The following is a 16,212-nucleotide window of genomic DNA, read 5'->3' as shown; positions in this document are numbered from 1 at the left end:
AGGATCAAAAGTGCAGGTTGTTTGGCCTGCTCCAGGTTTGATTGTTCTTCTGATGTTTGTATCCTTTTGTTTGTTGAAGGAATGAATATGACAACACCATTCTAATCTTGGATGCCCTGAAGGTTACAGCTAACATTGTTTTCGGATATGCCACGTAAGATTCATTATTTTAAATCTGTAGAGTTAATTTTTTTTCGCAAAAAATAACAGAATAACTGGGATAACGTGGTCTGACCAATCTAAATTAAGATTCTCTCATCTTTAAAAAAACAAAAAGTGGTGGGTACTATAAAGATGACCATCTACCTGGGGGCTCATTTAAACCTAAACCTAAAAGCCAATTCTGAGTGAGTTTAAACCTAAACCTAAAAGCCAATTCTGAGTGAGTTCTTCTTCCTCTCCCCAGCTGGAACTGAAGTTGTGTCGCCAACCCCAAGTATGGAAATTTGTGGAGATTTGGGGGTGCATCCTGTGGTGGGTGGGGTTTGGAGAAAGGAGAGACCTCAGCAGGGTGTAAGGCCATAGAGTCCATCCTCCAGCTGTTTTTCTTCAAAATAACTGCTTTATGTAGTCTGGAGATCAGTCATCATTCTGGGAGCTCTCCAGGCCCCACCTGGAGATTGGCAGCCATATATTGAACCCTAAGCTAAAATCTCTTTTGCTGTCTTGCATCAGAACTGAGCCTCTAAGCAGGAACAAAAAAACTGGGTTTGGTTCAGGGGGTCCAATTCTATGAACCCCCAAAGAAGGTGCCCCTATCCTCCATTATTTCCTATGGAAGGAAGGCATTGAAAAGGAGTGTGGTCCCCTTAAATGTGATTGCCAGAACTCCTTTTGGAGTTCAGGGGTGCGGTCACACCTCACATTAAAAGCATGTGTGTAGCATTCAAATTTGAACAGCTGAATATTGATTCGATGCGGGGCCATTCAGACGAGCATCCAAGAATGCAACTCATTTTGTTGTTGAGCGTTCAGACATCCAATACTATCACGCTCTTTTCTTGGAGCATGCGTGATCAGGTGATGATTTCTGGGAAGGGGGGGGCATTGAACATGCGCCCAACTGTTTGGAGGTGGGAAATCAAACGTTACTTGGGGGGGGGGGGAGTTTCCAGAAATCCTCCACATTGAAAAAAGACTTTTTTCTGATCTAAATAGTGGGATAATGTTTCCCCCCCCCCTCTGATCCTGTGTTGATTGGAGAAGCAGAAGCGTCACCTCAGATTCCCAGATGATCTGGCAATGCACATGTCTGCTGGGGCTTTTTTTTTTAAAAAAAAAAGGTGAGAGGCAGTATCGCGCGTGAGCTGTCCAAACAGGAAAAAGCCGATCTCGTGCAGCTTTTTTGAAAAAGGACTGGACTTTATGTGCTGTCAAATTAATGCGCCATAGATGCGTAGCAAGCCGGGATGACACTGGAATACGCTCGATTGCCAGATGTTGATGTCTGAACGAACACATTTAATCCGTCAGCGAGACGGAGCTGTATCACCTCTAATGGTACATCTGGCTGCACCCCAGTTGTGGTTGTTACGCCCTTGCTCCTGGCTCCACCCCAAAGTCCCCAGGTATTTCTTGAGTCAGACTTCGCAGCCCTAAGTACAAGACATGTATGTGCATCTGATGGAGCGAACTCTGACTCACAAATGCTTATCCTGGAATAAATTTTGTTGATCCTCAAGGACTTCTGTGTCAGTTTTGCTGCAGCAACTAACACAGCAACTCTTCTGGAACCGATATCCCCATCCTTTTTCAGCCTGCAGTAACCTTTGGATTTCTGACACAGTGTGGTCAGCACAGCCACAAAAATAATTGATGCAAAATGGCTGCTACAGGAGGTGGAGCCAGCCACGAAATGGCTGCCACAGCTTACTTTCAGTCACGCAGTGAAGATAGTTGTACTGATTGTTGACAGATGCTGCCAAAGCAGTGTTTTTTTTTTAAAAAAAAAACCTGCACAGCCAATCAGAAGCCCTGCTGAGCAAAAGCTGCACATGGTGCCACCCGCTTTCTGCACATGGTGCCACCCACTGTTGTGAGCCGCCCTGAGCCACTTTCGTGGGAAGGGCGGGATATAAATCATAAATAAATAAATAAATAAAACACTTGGCAAGCACCAGGAGAGGTGTTGTCACGTTGGGGAGCGCTCCTGTAAAGACTCCTTTCATAAAGCTGTATTTTCATATTTCTTCCCCCCCACACACACATACACAAACAAGTATATGTACTTGCCTCTTTCATTGTTTGCTTTTTCACTTATTGACTCCTATATTTTAAAGGTGCCAGGGTGCAGAAGCTTTTGAAATTCAACAGTCTGGATTAGCCAATGGGATTTTCATGAAGTTTTTGAAAGAACGCTTATTAGAAGACAAGAAGATTACTGTGTTGCTGGATGGGGTGGCAGAAGGTGAGAGAAACTGATGGATGACATAAGATCTTCTCTGAAATATAAGCAGGGCTTTTTTTAGAGAAGGAACTCCTTTGCATATTAGGCCCCACCTCCCTGATGTAGCCAGTCCTCCAAGAGCTTACAGTAGGCCCCTGTATTAAGAGCCCTGTAAGCTCTTGGAAGATTGGCCGCATCAGGGATGTGTGGCCTAATATGCAAAGGAGTTCTGGCTTCAAAAAACCCCCTGAATATAAGTATAGCTGAACCAGCAGGGGGAATAACCAGTAGAACAGTGCCGGCCCGAGACTGGCATCCTAGGCCCCACCTCCCCGCACTGATAACAGATTTTCAAAAAAAGATGAATTGTGGGGAAAATGAAAAGCACATAACTTGAAATTGTTCCCTGACCTGGATCACCCAGACAAGCCTGATCTTGTCAGATCTCAGAAACTGAGCAGGGCTCGCACCCCAACTGCAGTGTACTCCATGGGATTGCAGAAGCACTCCCCTCCTAAATACTTCAGACAGCCAGTTTGGTGTAGTGGTTAAGTGTGCAGACTCTTATCTGGGAGAACCGGGTTTGATTCCCCACTCCTCCATTTGCAGCTGCTGGAATGGTCTTGGGTCAGCCATAGCTCTGGTAGGAGTTGTCCTTGAAAGGGCAGCTTCTAGGAGAGCTCTCTCAGCCCCACCCACCTCACAGGGTGTCTGTTGAGGGGAAAGGAGATAAAGGCGATTGTGAGCCGCTCTGAGACTCTGATTCAGAGAGAAGGGTGGGGTATAAACCTGCGGCCTTCTCCTTTTTCTCCTCTGGAACTCCATTGTATGGAGGGGCTGTAGCTTAGTGGAAGAGCACATCTGCTTGGCATGCAAGGTCCCAGGTTCTATCTCCAAAGAGCTACGAAACTAAGAGGGAACTCTGCACCTTCCTCTTTAATTCTGTCCCTAGCTCTTGTGTTGTTTCTCCCCACTCTAAGTCTTTGGGTGATCTCTGTGGTAGAGGAGAAGCTCTTGCAAGCCTAACAATTTCCCCCTCCTTCCCTGCTTCACACATGGTGAAAATAGTTGCCTACCTGTGGGTCAACCTTAGAGGCTAACTGAGGTTCTGATGCTAAGCACCTTTTCATGGGAGTAAGCCTGCATTAAGTTCCTCCTCAGCCTCCGGGAGCCACACAGCATATGTGAAAGAGCCACATGTGGCTCCCGAGCTGCAGTTTAGGGCACCTCTGCCCTAAAATTTCATCCCCTCATTCTCACAGAGCTAAGGAAGTTGGAATCATAGTCTCTGTTTCAGGCTGTATCCTAAAGCATGCAGATTTCCTTTGAGTGTGGGATATGGTCACAGGGGGGGAAACAGCTGGATGTGTTTATCAGTTGTTCCTGTTCAGAGAGGTGTGATGAATGGGACAGATTTTCTTCTTGCTGGCAGGGGTGTTACACTGACTGCAGAACTCCATTTTGCTTGACCTACAGTAAGGACTGAGCCAATTTGGTGTAGTGGTTAAGTGTGTGGACTCTTATCTGGGAGAACTGGGCTTGATTCCCCACTCCTCCACTTGCAGCTATTGGAATGGCCTTGGGTTAGCCATAGCTCTGACAGAGGTTGTCCTTGAAAGGGCAGCTGCTGTGAGAGCCCTCTCAGCCCCACCCACCTCACAGGGTGTCTGTTGTGGGGAGAGAAGATATAGGAGATTGTAAGCAGCTCTGAGTCTCTGATTCAGAGAGAAGGGCCGGGGTATAAATCTACAGTCTTCTTCAAATGAGTACTGAGTCCCAGAGGCAGAAGTCCACCAACACTCCCCGAGTTTCCAGGCACGATTCAGAAAATGCATCTTTAAAAAGTTCAAGGAACAATCACAAAACCACATCTCAGAAGAAACTGAGAACTCTGCAAGAAAATAAAGAAAAGGGATGTGGAGGATCCTGTTAGAGTGCATGACCGAGGATCAGACCGAGGAAGTGAACCGATCCTACTTTCTGTTTCAGTGATCCTGTCGAAACCCCCCTCAGTTGATAATACTTGGTGACTTTATCCTGATGTCCCACAAATGAGGATTCGAAACTTTTCAGTGAACGGTTAAAAGAGTAGGGCTAAATCGTTAGGTGTTTAAGTCATCTGATTCATATCCAAAGCATGGTAGTTTGAGTTCCTCACTAGATCGTTAGTCCTGTAGCCTTCTGTATCATGCAGGAACTTTTGGATATGTCAGTAAGTCCTTGATTAAAACTAGCCTTGGATCTGTTTGCATACGATTGCAAATGGGCAAAAGATGATGGTTATTCCATTTTTTGAAAAGATATACGTTCTTTTGCTAGTTCAAGAGAGATGGAAAAACAAACAGCTTCAGCACACGGGGCCCTTGATGATAGAACGGGTGGGAATACTGAATCATAGAGTTGGAAGGGGCCATCTAGCCCAGGGATGTCAAACTCGTTTGTTAAGAGGGACAAATCTGACATAAATAAAATCTTGTCGGGCCAGGCCATGTTTTTTTTTTTAAACCTTTAAACATGCTTAAAACATTAGCACTTGTTGGTCATAAAGGTATTTTCTTTGTATTTCTCCCATGGGATCCAGGGAACTGGACAAAGAAAGCTCTTTCCTTCCTTCCCCAGGGGACCAGGAGGATAAGGAGCCTCAGCCAATAGAAGGAAAAGAGGTTTGGCTCAATAGCTCTACTGTGCAATTAAGAGCGCCTGGGAGGAGCCTCAGCCAGTAGAGAAAATAGAGGTTTTGCTCTGTTGTTCCTGTGCAATTGAGCAAACCTTGCAAAGCAAACTGTTATGCAGAAGGAAGCAGATGACAGCCAGTTGCTTGGGGGCCTGATAGGAACCCTCCAGGGGCCTGATTTAGCCCCCCAGGCTGCATGTTTGACACCCCTGATCTAGTCCAACCTCCTGCTTGGTGGAAGATCAGCCTAAAACATCCCTGGCAAGTGTTTGTCCAGCCGCTTCATAAAGACTAACAGTGAAGGGGAGCTCACCACCTCCCCGGGTAGCTGATTCCACTGTTGAACAACTCTTACTGTAATTTTTTCCCCTTAATATCCAGCCAGTATCTTTCAGCTCGTAATTTAAACCCATTGTTGCAAGACCCATCTGCTGCTGCCAACAAGAATAACTCCCTGCCTTCCAAGAAGTGACAACCTTTCAAATACTTATATCCCCCTTCAACGTCCTCTTCTCCAGACTGAAAAGATCTAAGAAAAAAAATATTCCTTTTCAGGCTTAACTGTTAGGATAACCAATTACAGGTTATCCTGGGTCAGTACCAGTTGTCCTTGTGCACCCTTGTCCAGGTTTGATCCCTGAAGATAAAATAAAATTGGTGAAAGTCTTCTTGAAAGGATTAAATAATTCCTATGCACTAGTGAAAACAGCCTGTCCCTCACTGGAGTTTGAAATTGGTGTTAAAAACTTTTGGTCCGTTTACTGCCTGTTCTCCATCACTTCTGACACTCAGGAGGCGGGAGGGCTAACTATCACTTCTGCCCGTTACATTTGTGAAATGAGAGCACTGAAATTCTTCACCTTTTCGTAAGGATATCAAATAGTTCTGAGGAATACTCCCTCTAAGCTGTGGGGGCCCTGTGAGCAAAAATTCTACTTCATGAGCCACTGGCATTAAAGTTGTGAGCTACTGCATAAATTAGTTTGCTCTGGGGCCATTTTTCCTGAGCCAAGACAAAAATGTGTAAACCGGAGGCTAAAAAACTGAGCTAGCTCACACGAACTCAGCTTAGAAGGAACATGGGTTCTGAGAAATGGCCTCGATTTCTTACCTAAGGTAGTTTCTCAATTTCATCTTGGGTATGTTACCGGTTTTCTTTCCTAAACTTACATACGTAAAGGAACGACCACTGCGTTCTCTAAATGTTGGTGCATATATTGCTGTCTTCTCCATGTTATCCATATAACAGCTCTTAGAGATAGTTAGACTAAAAGTGTGTAACTGAGCCAATTATGGATGCCAGCCTCCAGGTGGGACCTGGGGATCCACTGGAATTACAGCTCCTCTCCTGGCTACGGAGATCAGTTCCCCTGGAGTGAATGGCTGCTTGGAAGGTAGACTCTAGAGCTTTGTACTCCACTGAGGCACTCGCCTTCCCTGGGCTCCACCCTCAACTCTCCAGGAGTTTCCCAACCAAGATCTGGCAATCCTAACCTCCCATCCCCCTCCAGTGGCTTGTGGAGACCTGGCAACCTTACCCAAGGTCACCCAGCACAGTGGGGGTCTAAGCTGTGGAGTCTTGTGAGTAAAAATTCTATTTTGTGAGCTACTGGCATTAAACTTGTGAGCCACTGCATAAATTAGTTTGCTCTGGGGCCATTTTTCCTGAGCTAAGACAAAAATGTGTGAGCCAAAACAGTGAGCTAGCTCACACTAACTCAGCTTAGAGGCAACACTGGTGAGGATTCAAATGGGATCTCCCAGAACCTAACCACTACACATGCCATCTCTCAATTTTATTAAAGAGAACCAGAGGGCACATCTGTTTGTTATTATGTTAAATAATAGCTGAGAGAACATCTGCCCAGTCTATCTCCCATCAGATTGTCTTCTTGATAAAAACATAGCAGGATCTCCAGTCTCACACCCACTTGTCCAGAATACAAACATCTTCAACTGCATTCCTGAGTGAGTTGCTATAAAAGATCCAAATAAAGTTTCTGCATTAAACGCTACTCATTTTCTGTTATTAGAAGAGACACAGAAGTGGAGGAGGCCAGGTTATGTAACCTGTTACACTGAGAGTCTCAAGAAATTAGCTGACTAATCTTCCATGTGGGACTGCGTAGAGACCACAAAGATGACAGCAGTGTTTCTGCCACACATCACTAGTCTCTGTTTGTGTTGAAAGCTCTGCCACAGGAAGAGTTGTGAGGCTGTTGTGGTGAGTTCAGAGGAACTGAGGTGTACCCTTCCCCTTGTGACTCAAAAAGGGAGAAACCTGTCAGAGAAGGGAGTTCCAGAATGTTCTGTGGCTGGCCCACTCACACACGGTTACTGTGTCACGGAAAGGGAGTTGCTACACTAGACAGCTGTTGCGTGCCCAGATAGACCAAGCTGAGCTAGGTGGGTTATTGGTCTGTCTGAGGGAACTTCTCATATATCAAGTGAAAAACAGTGATAACTGTGCAACTAAATAGCCATCTATGCAGGATTCTTCTTTTTTTTTTTTTACAGAAAAGGCACCTATGTGAAAATAAGGGTGCTCGTCAAAATATTGCAAAAATTTTTAAAGGCAATCTTAAAAAGAATTTTTCACAAAAAAACATACTGCGTTGTTTAAGAAGACTATTTCTGAGACTGAAAAAAATGTATGGATTCCCCTAAATTTAAAAATACACTTTTAGAAGAGAACATTTTAACCCACTTAAGTCTCAAAGTGGGGTACAGTTGCTTCCCTTCCTCTCTCCACAACAGGCAACTTGTGAGGTGGGAAGGACTGAGAGAGTTCTGAGAGAACTGGGAATCAGGCCCAGTTCTCCAAATTAGAGTTCCCTGCTCTTAAATACTGGACCGTGCTGGCTATCTACTAGAAATAATAGCAACTTGGTTTATCTGTTGTGCAAGACAGTGAAATATTTGATATTGGATTTATATCCCACCCTATACGCTGAATCTCAGAATCTCCTTTACCTTCCTCCCCCACAACAGACACCCTGTGAGGGGCTGAGTGAGCTCTTACAGCAGCTGCCCTTTCAAGGACAACTCCTGCGAGAGCTGTGGCTAACCCAAGGCCATTCCAGCAGCTTCAAGTGGAGGAGCGGGGAATCAAACCTGGTTCTCCCAGATAAGAGTCCACACACTTAACCACTACACCAAACAGGACTCTTGCAAGAAGTTCCCCAGGTGGAACTCCCTGCCCCACCCATCCCCTTCCCTTCCCTTCGCTTCCCTTGTGCAATGTGACGGTGTGCTCTGCCCCCCCCCCCCCACATGCTCAGAGGAGCTCCGCTAGGATCAGCCTTATTCGCTTCGACACCCAGGCAACTGAGTGTTCTCTTACGACAGCGCTGGAGGAGGCTTCGCCCCTTCCCCCTCCCTCCCTTGTGGGGAGAAAATTAGGAGAAAATGCCTAATTTGCCTGTGGGCAAACTGGTCCTGCTTACAAGTGAAAATATGCACTCTTGTAAGTGAAAGTGCAGAACAGAAATGCCTGTGTGTGTAACATGAGAAGATTTATAAGTATTAGAAACTATGGAAAGATGACTATGGAAAACAGGGAAGAAGAAACATGTTAAAGGAGTGTTTGGGTCACGTTGGATGCTGCTGCCACCAACTTAGCATTTAGTAAAGTCCTTCTTTGTGAGAAATCTTGCTCAGCCCATTCCTTTTGGTACTGAGTTTTGGAACAGCCAGGCTCTGAAAAACCCTTTGAATCGTGTCTGTCATGGAAATGCTGTCGTAACTGGAATCGTGGCGGTGCTATTGGGTTGTGGGTGCTTTAATTAGAATTTTCAGCAGGTTTGATTCCTAGAAAATGATTTGTGCCTTATTTTTAGATATGGGCAAGTGTCACCTTACCAAAGGCAAGCAGGCTTTGGAGATCCGCAGCAGTTTATCTGAGAAGAGAGCACTAACCGATCCCATTCAGCAAACGGAAACCTCTGCAGAGGCGCTGGCGCGGAACCTCCAATGGGCCAAGGCACACGGTATGGTAAATACAGGCACCCTCTGTTTTATTAATGTATAACCCCTCCTTTCCTTGGGGTGAACTACAGTGTTGGCCTTGCATTGAATTATTGGGTTGGCATTCTCAAAAGGATCAACATATGACCAACAAAGAGGAAATGGTGGCAGGAAGGAAGGGAAAAACAGAAACCTGAGGGAACATGCTACCGTCTCCTCATCCAGTTCCCTTCTAGCAAAGGGCCAGCAAGTGGTCTGAAAATGGTCTCTTTGACCACAAATGAAGCTGCCTTGTACTGAATCAGACCATTGGTCCATCAAGGTCAGTATTGTCCACTCAGAATGGCTGAGTAGAAGCTAAGGAACAAGCAAGTTGTCTGTCTACAAGTTGATGTAATCTAGAATATAGAACTCAGACCACTAAATGGTGGCCGGTCAGAAGATGACATTACTGTAGGCATCCAGCAAAACATGTATTAAAAGGCTATGAATGTGGGTGAAAATAGAGAAGACCAGAATCTGGATGAAACTCTGTCAGAGTCCATGAGGAGCTAAGCTTCAATTTGGTGTAGTGGTTAAGTGTGCAGACTCTTATCTGGGAGAACCGGGTTTGATTCCCCACTCCTCCACTTGCACCTGCTGGGATGGCCTTGGGTCAGCCATAGCTCTGGCAGAGGTTGTCCTTGAAAGGGCAGCTGCTGTGAGAGCCCTCTCAGCCCCACCCACCTCACAGGGTGTCTGTTGTGGGGGAAGAAGATAAAGGAGATTGTGAGCCGCTCTAAGAATCGGAGTGGAGGGTGGGATATAAATCCAATATCATCTTCTTCATAATCTATGTGGGCATTAGGATTCCATTTTGTTCTGGCAAGTCAAATCATAATATTAAGGCCTTGTGGTAAGGTAAATTGCTGTATAAGAATTGACTGGTAGATTTAAGATAGGAATAGGATATTGTTTCCCTTATTGAGAAGTGGTTGGAATGTCAGACTCGGATCTTGGAAATCCATGTTTGAATCCCCTGTCTGCCCTGGAAACTTGGATGACCATGGGTATGGTCAGTTCCTCTCAGTTTAAACTACCTCACAGACTTGTTTAGATAAAACAAAATAGGGGGAAATGATGGCGTAAGCTACTTTGAGTCCTTACTGGGGGGAAGTGGGATATAAATATTATCAGGGGTGGAATTCTAGCAGGAGCTCCTTTGCATATTAGGACATACACCCCTGATGTAGCCAATCTTCCAAGAGCTTACAAAAATGCTCTTGAAGAATTGGCTACATCATGGGTGTGTGGCCTAATATACCAAGGATTTTCTGCTAGAATTCCACCCCTGAATATTATAATAAATAAATGTGCGTTAAGCCTTGTTCTATCTCAGAACGTTTCCCATCACTGGTAAAAGACTACCAAGGGTAGTGACATCTCTTTTTTTGTTCCCCTGACAAATGATATTCTGCAGCTGTGTTGGAGGGAAATGCCAACTTGGAGAAGACCCAGTTGCAGCCTCTTCAGGCGTTCTTATCCCAGTTTTATCCTTCCAGTTCTGGAGATGGGCTATTGTAGCATAGCTTATAGTAAAGTGGATGGCCTACCATGATGTTCTTGCTCTGCGATTCAAAAGAAGACACATCATCCCAACTCTCTCTTCAGCCCCATCTTCACTGCTTATTGCTCCTATGCTAATGAGCCTTTTGTCATTCACTTGAGGTATAGCTTGCCTAGTGAATGCAAACTGACCCATCTTTCAAGGGTTCAGAGTGAATCAACCTCTGAATCCCAGTGCCAGGAGGCAACATTGGGGTAGGCCTCAGCCTCCATGCCCTCTTGTTGGACCTGCAGAGGAACTGGTTGGCGATGGTGTGAGGCAGGGTGGGCCACTGGTCTGATCCAGCAGGGCTTTTCTTATGTTCTTAGGTTTCAGGGAGGGCCAGTCAATGAGATCATGAAGACTGATCAAAATCCAACCCTGACATCTAGTGACTAATCAAATATAATGGAGAACGCACTTTGCACAGCATATTTTTGAAGTGCGGCAGATGTGTTAACTGCTATTGTAAAAATGTGTTTATTTCCAGAGCTTCCAGAAAGCATGTGCTTCGAGTTTACATGTGGTGTTCAAATTCAACTTGGCTTTGCTGCCGAATTTTCCAACGTCATGATTGTCTACACGAGGATCGTAAAGAAACCTCCTGAAATAACAGTCTGCAAAGCCTATGTTACAGATTTCCCACTTGTAAGTCGGTGTGTGCGGTGGGCAGGGGTTGGCACTTGGCTAACAGTTTGACCCACAAGCGTTCCCCGTAAATCAAAAATTGTATGATCTGATAGCTAGCATCTCTGATGAAATAATGAACTTACAGAGTTAAAAAAAAATAATTCATTACAAGAGGAAGCTTTTCTCCATGTGTCTTGCTCCCTCTGTTGCTTTGATGTTTCATCACTGTTATTTCTGGTTTGTTTACCAGCACTCTATGTAAAGAAACTGGAGATATGGCGATGAAATATCAAAGCAGCCACTAGAGGGAGCAAAACACATGCAGCAAAGGGGGGGGGGGGGGAAATGCAGTACAGGCAGGGCTTTTTTTTGTAGCAGGAACTCTTTTGCATATTAGGCCACACACCTCTGATGTAGCCAATCCGCCAAGAGCTTACAGGGCTCTTAGTACAGGACCTACTGTAAGCTCCAGGAGGATTGGCTACATCAGGAGGGTGTGACCTAATATGCAAAGGAGTTCCTGCTACAAAAAAACCCTCAGTACAGGCATGCAACCGATGAAAATAAGATGCGTGGGAAAACCAGAGACCCTCAAGGACTTGCAGGAGGAGTTTTCTCCCTGCCCTAGCCACCAACTCTGGCTTCCCCTTGTCTCTGAGTCACTTCCCTCCATGCTGCCTGCCTTATTCTTCCCTTTCCCCCTGCATTTAGGTTTTCAGTCCTTCTCCTATACTTTTGCTTACCCTTTTCTCTCCAGCATGGTGAGACGTGTGAGGGAGGGATGCCCGGGCCAGCTTCAGTTCCCCTTCCTGGCCTACTCCTGGCAGAACCTTTGCATGTTGTTTTTAATTTTCTATAGCAACCTAAAATGCTGCTTGAACTCTGGTTTGGGCTGTGGGGAGTTTGGCAACTTTTGCACATACGGAAACTTGCATGTAAGAATTTGCATCCCCCCCCCCCCATGCCCGAAATTAAAACTGTTCTGCAAACCTGGATTTGTGAAATGACTGGCTGATCCCATTGTGCATAAGAGCATAAGAGAAGCCATGTTGGATCAGGCCAATGGCCCATCCAGTCCAACACTCTGTGTCACACAATGGCCAAAAAACCCCAAGTGCCATCAGGAGGTCCAGCGGTGGGGCCAGGACACTAGAATCCCTCCCACTGTGCCCCTCCTAAGCACCCAGAATACAGAGCAACACTGCCCCAGACAAAGAGTTCCAACAGTGGCTAATAGCCACTGATGGACCTCTGCTCCATATGTTTATCCAGTCCCCTCTTGAAGCTGTCTATGCTTGCAGCCACCACGACCTCCTGTGGGAGTGAATTCCATGTGGTAGTCACCTTTTGGGTGAAGAAGTGCAGATGGAGGGCAGCCCATGGGTAGCAGAGATGTGGATTTTTCACACGGTGAGGAATTTTTGATGGCTTAACTCAAAATGTCTTAGGTCATTCAAATCTGTAACAATTTTGAAGGCAGCCTGTTAGAAGAACCACATTTACACCTCAGAGACTGGGAGAGTGAGTTGTTCAAGTTCTTCCTGCAGGCTCTTGGCTAAATTAACATTGGAGAAGGTGCAGAAAAGGGCAGCTAGAATCATTAAGGAGATGAAACACCCTCCCACCACCAAGCTACCACAAAGAGAACTTCCATGGAATAAAAATTAATTAACTTATTACCTAGCCAAGTGTACAGAGGGTCATATGCATATGTGAATCAGCACCAAGATAAACTGGAATGCAGTTTTTAAAATATTGTCAACTATTTTTAAAATGTTTGGTGTAGTGGTTAAGTGTGCGGACTCTTATCTGGGAGAACCGGGTTTGATTCCCCACTCCTCCACTTGCACCTGCTAGCATGGCCTTGGGTCAGCCATAGCTCTGGCAGAGGCTGTCCTTGAAAGGGCAGCTGCTGTGAGAGCCCTCTCCAGCCCCACCCACCTCACAGGGTGTCTGTTGTGGGGGAGGAAGGTAAAGGAGATTGTGAGCCACTCTGAGACTCTTCAGAGTGGAGGGTGGGATATAAATCCAATATCTTCTTCTTCTTCTTTGTGTTTTAATGCGTCTATGTTTGGATAATAATGACAGGCCATGTTGTGAAAATGTTTATTATAGCTCTTATTACTGCTGAATCTGTGGTGGAATGTTTGCTTGTTTTATTTTGGCAGGACTTGGATGTAGATCCTAAGGAGTCAAATAAGGGGACCCCCGAGGAAACAGGCAGTTACTTGCTTACAAAGGACTTGCCCAAACACTGCCTTTATACAAGAATAAGCTCACTACAGAAGCTAAAGGTTACTTCATGTTTTTGTCTGGCAGACTCACTTTCTGTTGCTTCTGACATTAACCATGGGAATAAGATGAAACTTTTGACAAGCACCAATAGCCCATAGTGAGCAGCTAAAATAGAGCCAGCATGGTATAGTTCAGGATTCCCCTCAGCCTGGAGCCCATGGCACCTGCCAATACTTTCCCATGATGCCCACTGAGCTTTTCAGAAGGTGGGTGGGGCCACTAAGGATGCCATGCTATTGGCTTCCCTCATTCAAGTGAAAGAGTTTTCCACTTGAGGATGACAAGAACTGGTAAGCAACTGAGCTTTCCTTAGTATATGGTTCCATGACCCCTTCAGGCTTCCCTTCTTCCCGGGAGGTGTGAGGATTGTTTGGCTGTGCTTCCTGAGGCAGCCATTTTGGGTTTGGCTCCACTTCTTGTGGAACCAATTTTGAGATGATGCTCACCACTCCCTCTCAAAATCCCGAAGTTGCCCACAGCCTGAAAGCTGTTGAGGACCCTGATGTAGTGAGAGTTGAACTAGGACCTTGGATGCCTAGGTTCCCACAGTGCCATGGAAGCTTGCTGGGTGACCTTGGCACATTAACTCTCTCTCTCAGAGGATTCTTACGGTGTAAAATGAAGGAGAGAGTTCCTTGAATGATGGGCAGGATAAATATAAGTCTTTATTTCTTTTTGCTTCCTTTCTGTGATTCTTTTGCAAATTGAGGAGAGAGATATTACATTTAGCTCCACCTCTGCAACAGCCGTTTGGGATTTGGCTCCACCTCCTGTGGCAGCCATTTTGGGATATAACTCCACCTCCTGTCGCAGCCATTTGGAGTTTGGCTCCACCTTCTGCAGCAGCCATTTGGAGTTTGGCTCCACCTTCTGCAGCAGCTGTTTTGCGGTTTGGTTCAGCATTCTGGGGTTTGGCTCACAAATGCTTAATACTGCATTTTGACTTGATTGGCTGCTTTTGTTTGTCTGGGAAGGAAGAATTGTTGTTTAATAATGTATTCCCATTTCTTCCTCTCCCACCCCCACCTAATTTCACAGGAAGACTTAACTTTCACAGTGTGCCTGCATTATGAATACACCGGAATAGATGACGTCGTGGACGAGAGGAAGTTGGTGAACATTGGCAAACCGCTCATTGCCAAACTGCGCATTCATCAAGGGTTCCGGAACAACAGCTGCATCCAGAGCTGTTGTGTCCCCAATGGATCTTGCCTCCCCCAGCCCCCTGTTGTTGGGGCAGCCAAACATTGCCCCCCTTCCAGCCAGCACCTTCCACCACAACCCTACATGGGCTTTTGCCAACTGAGCCCTGCTCACACAGGAAATACTGCACAGCCACTGAAATGCCACTGCGGTGTAGCTCCAGACCAGTTAATGGGTTGGCCATCAACCTGGATGTATCCTTCCAACTCAAACCTGAGCAACGTACCCGTGGAGACGACGGATGACATGAGTGAAGAACTGGGGTCCCATTTGTCAGGAAGTTTAAGGTTGTCTCAGCCACAGTAGTTGTGGTTTTGCTGGCAACACTACTCAGGAAATGAGTGGCAACACTGCTTTTGTGTATCAAGGTTTGAGAGAAGGGCATTAACGTTTATTGACAATGGCAGACCTTTTAAATGCATATCTGTTAGGCGACAGGAAAGGACAATTCATTGCACCACTCATAGATACGTTTCCTTACTGGTGAAGGGTTGAAGAAATTGTAGGTCACCTGGAGAGATGGTGATAAGGAAAAGTCTGTGGAAGACCTACAGAGGAATATAGCAAGAGGAACACAGCACGCCTAGTTACAGTACAGGAAGAAGATAACTATTCTTTTAACTTTTGGGACGTGTTGAGAGGATGGTATTATACTTCCAAATACAGATGGTGAGCACAAACGTAACAGCTGTTGCTCAGCATGTTGACCTACTTGAACATTTAGATCAGGGGTGTCAAACATGCAGCCCGGGGGCCAAATTAGGCCCCCAGAGGGCTCCTATCAGGCCCCCGAGCAACTGGGTGTCATCTGCTTCCTTCTGCTTAACAGCTTGCTTTGCCACACTTGCTCAATTGCACAGGAGCTACAGAGAAAAAACTTCTGTTTTCTGCATTGAATCTCCTCCTTTGGGGAAGAGGGGGGGAGGCAGAGCTTGCTTTGCCAGGCTCTCTCAATCATACAGCAGAGTTACTGAGCCAAGCCTCTCTTCCTTTTATTGACTGAGGCTCCCTCCCTCCTGGTCCCCTGGGGAAAGAGGGTAAGAGCCAGAGCTTCCTTTGCCCAGTCCCCTGGATCCCATGAGAGAAATACAAAGAAAGTACCTTTAAGACTAACGAGTGCTAACATTTTAAGCATGTTTTATTTTTATTATTTTTACAAAAAGTCTTTGTGTTTGTCTGTGTTCTTTATAAAGTTTATATCTCTGCTACCTAATCTTAGACAGGTACACACATGGCCCGGCCCGACAAGGTCTCATTTATGTCAGATCCAGTCCTCATAACAAATAAGTTCGACACCTCTGATCTAGATGGCATTTGTCAGAAACAGTTGCTGAACAACAAATGAAAATATGAAGCCTTATATGGAATCAAACCACTGGTCCACCAAAGTTAATGTAGTGTACTCAGACTGACAGCAGCTCTCCAGGGTTTCAGGAAGAGTTCTTTCACATCACATACCACCTGATCCTTTAA

At 45.6% G+C, this 16,212-nt stretch overlaps 1 protein-coding gene across 2 annotated transcripts in view; it reads left to right on the top strand.

The window, feature by feature from the left end:
* The window catches only part of MALT1 (MALT1 paracaspase), a 71,000-nt gene extending 55,951 nt beyond the window's left edge, over positions 1 to 15,049 (top strand). For both annotated transcript variants that reach the window (XM_060236107.1, XM_060236106.1), the window contains 6 exons: positions 80 to 154; positions 2,280 to 2,407; positions 8,900 to 9,049; positions 11,102 to 11,259; positions 13,410 to 13,535; positions 14,575 to 15,049. In XM_060236107.1, coding sequence (XP_060092090.1) covers positions 80 to 154; positions 2,280 to 2,407; positions 8,900 to 9,049; positions 11,102 to 11,259; positions 13,410 to 13,535; positions 14,575 to 15,045 — 1,108 coding nt within the window. In that variant the 3' untranslated portion in view covers positions 15,046 to 15,049. The remainder of the gene's footprint in view (positions 1 to 79; positions 155 to 2,279; positions 2,408 to 8,899; positions 9,050 to 11,101; positions 11,260 to 13,409; positions 13,536 to 14,574) is intronic.
* Positions 15,050 to 16,212: the final 1,163 nt, after the last annotated feature.

The sequence above is a fragment of the Heteronotia binoei genome, chromosome 4 (genome assembly GCF_032191835.1).
Source record: "Heteronotia binoei isolate CCM8104 ecotype False Entrance Well chromosome 4, APGP_CSIRO_Hbin_v1, whole genome shotgun sequence".
Taxonomy (NCBI): Eukaryota; Metazoa; Chordata; class Lepidosauria; order Squamata; family Gekkonidae; genus Heteronotia; species Heteronotia binoei.
The sequence above is the reverse complement of the archived record's forward strand: the minus strand, read 5'-3'. Positions and strand labels throughout refer to the sequence as shown.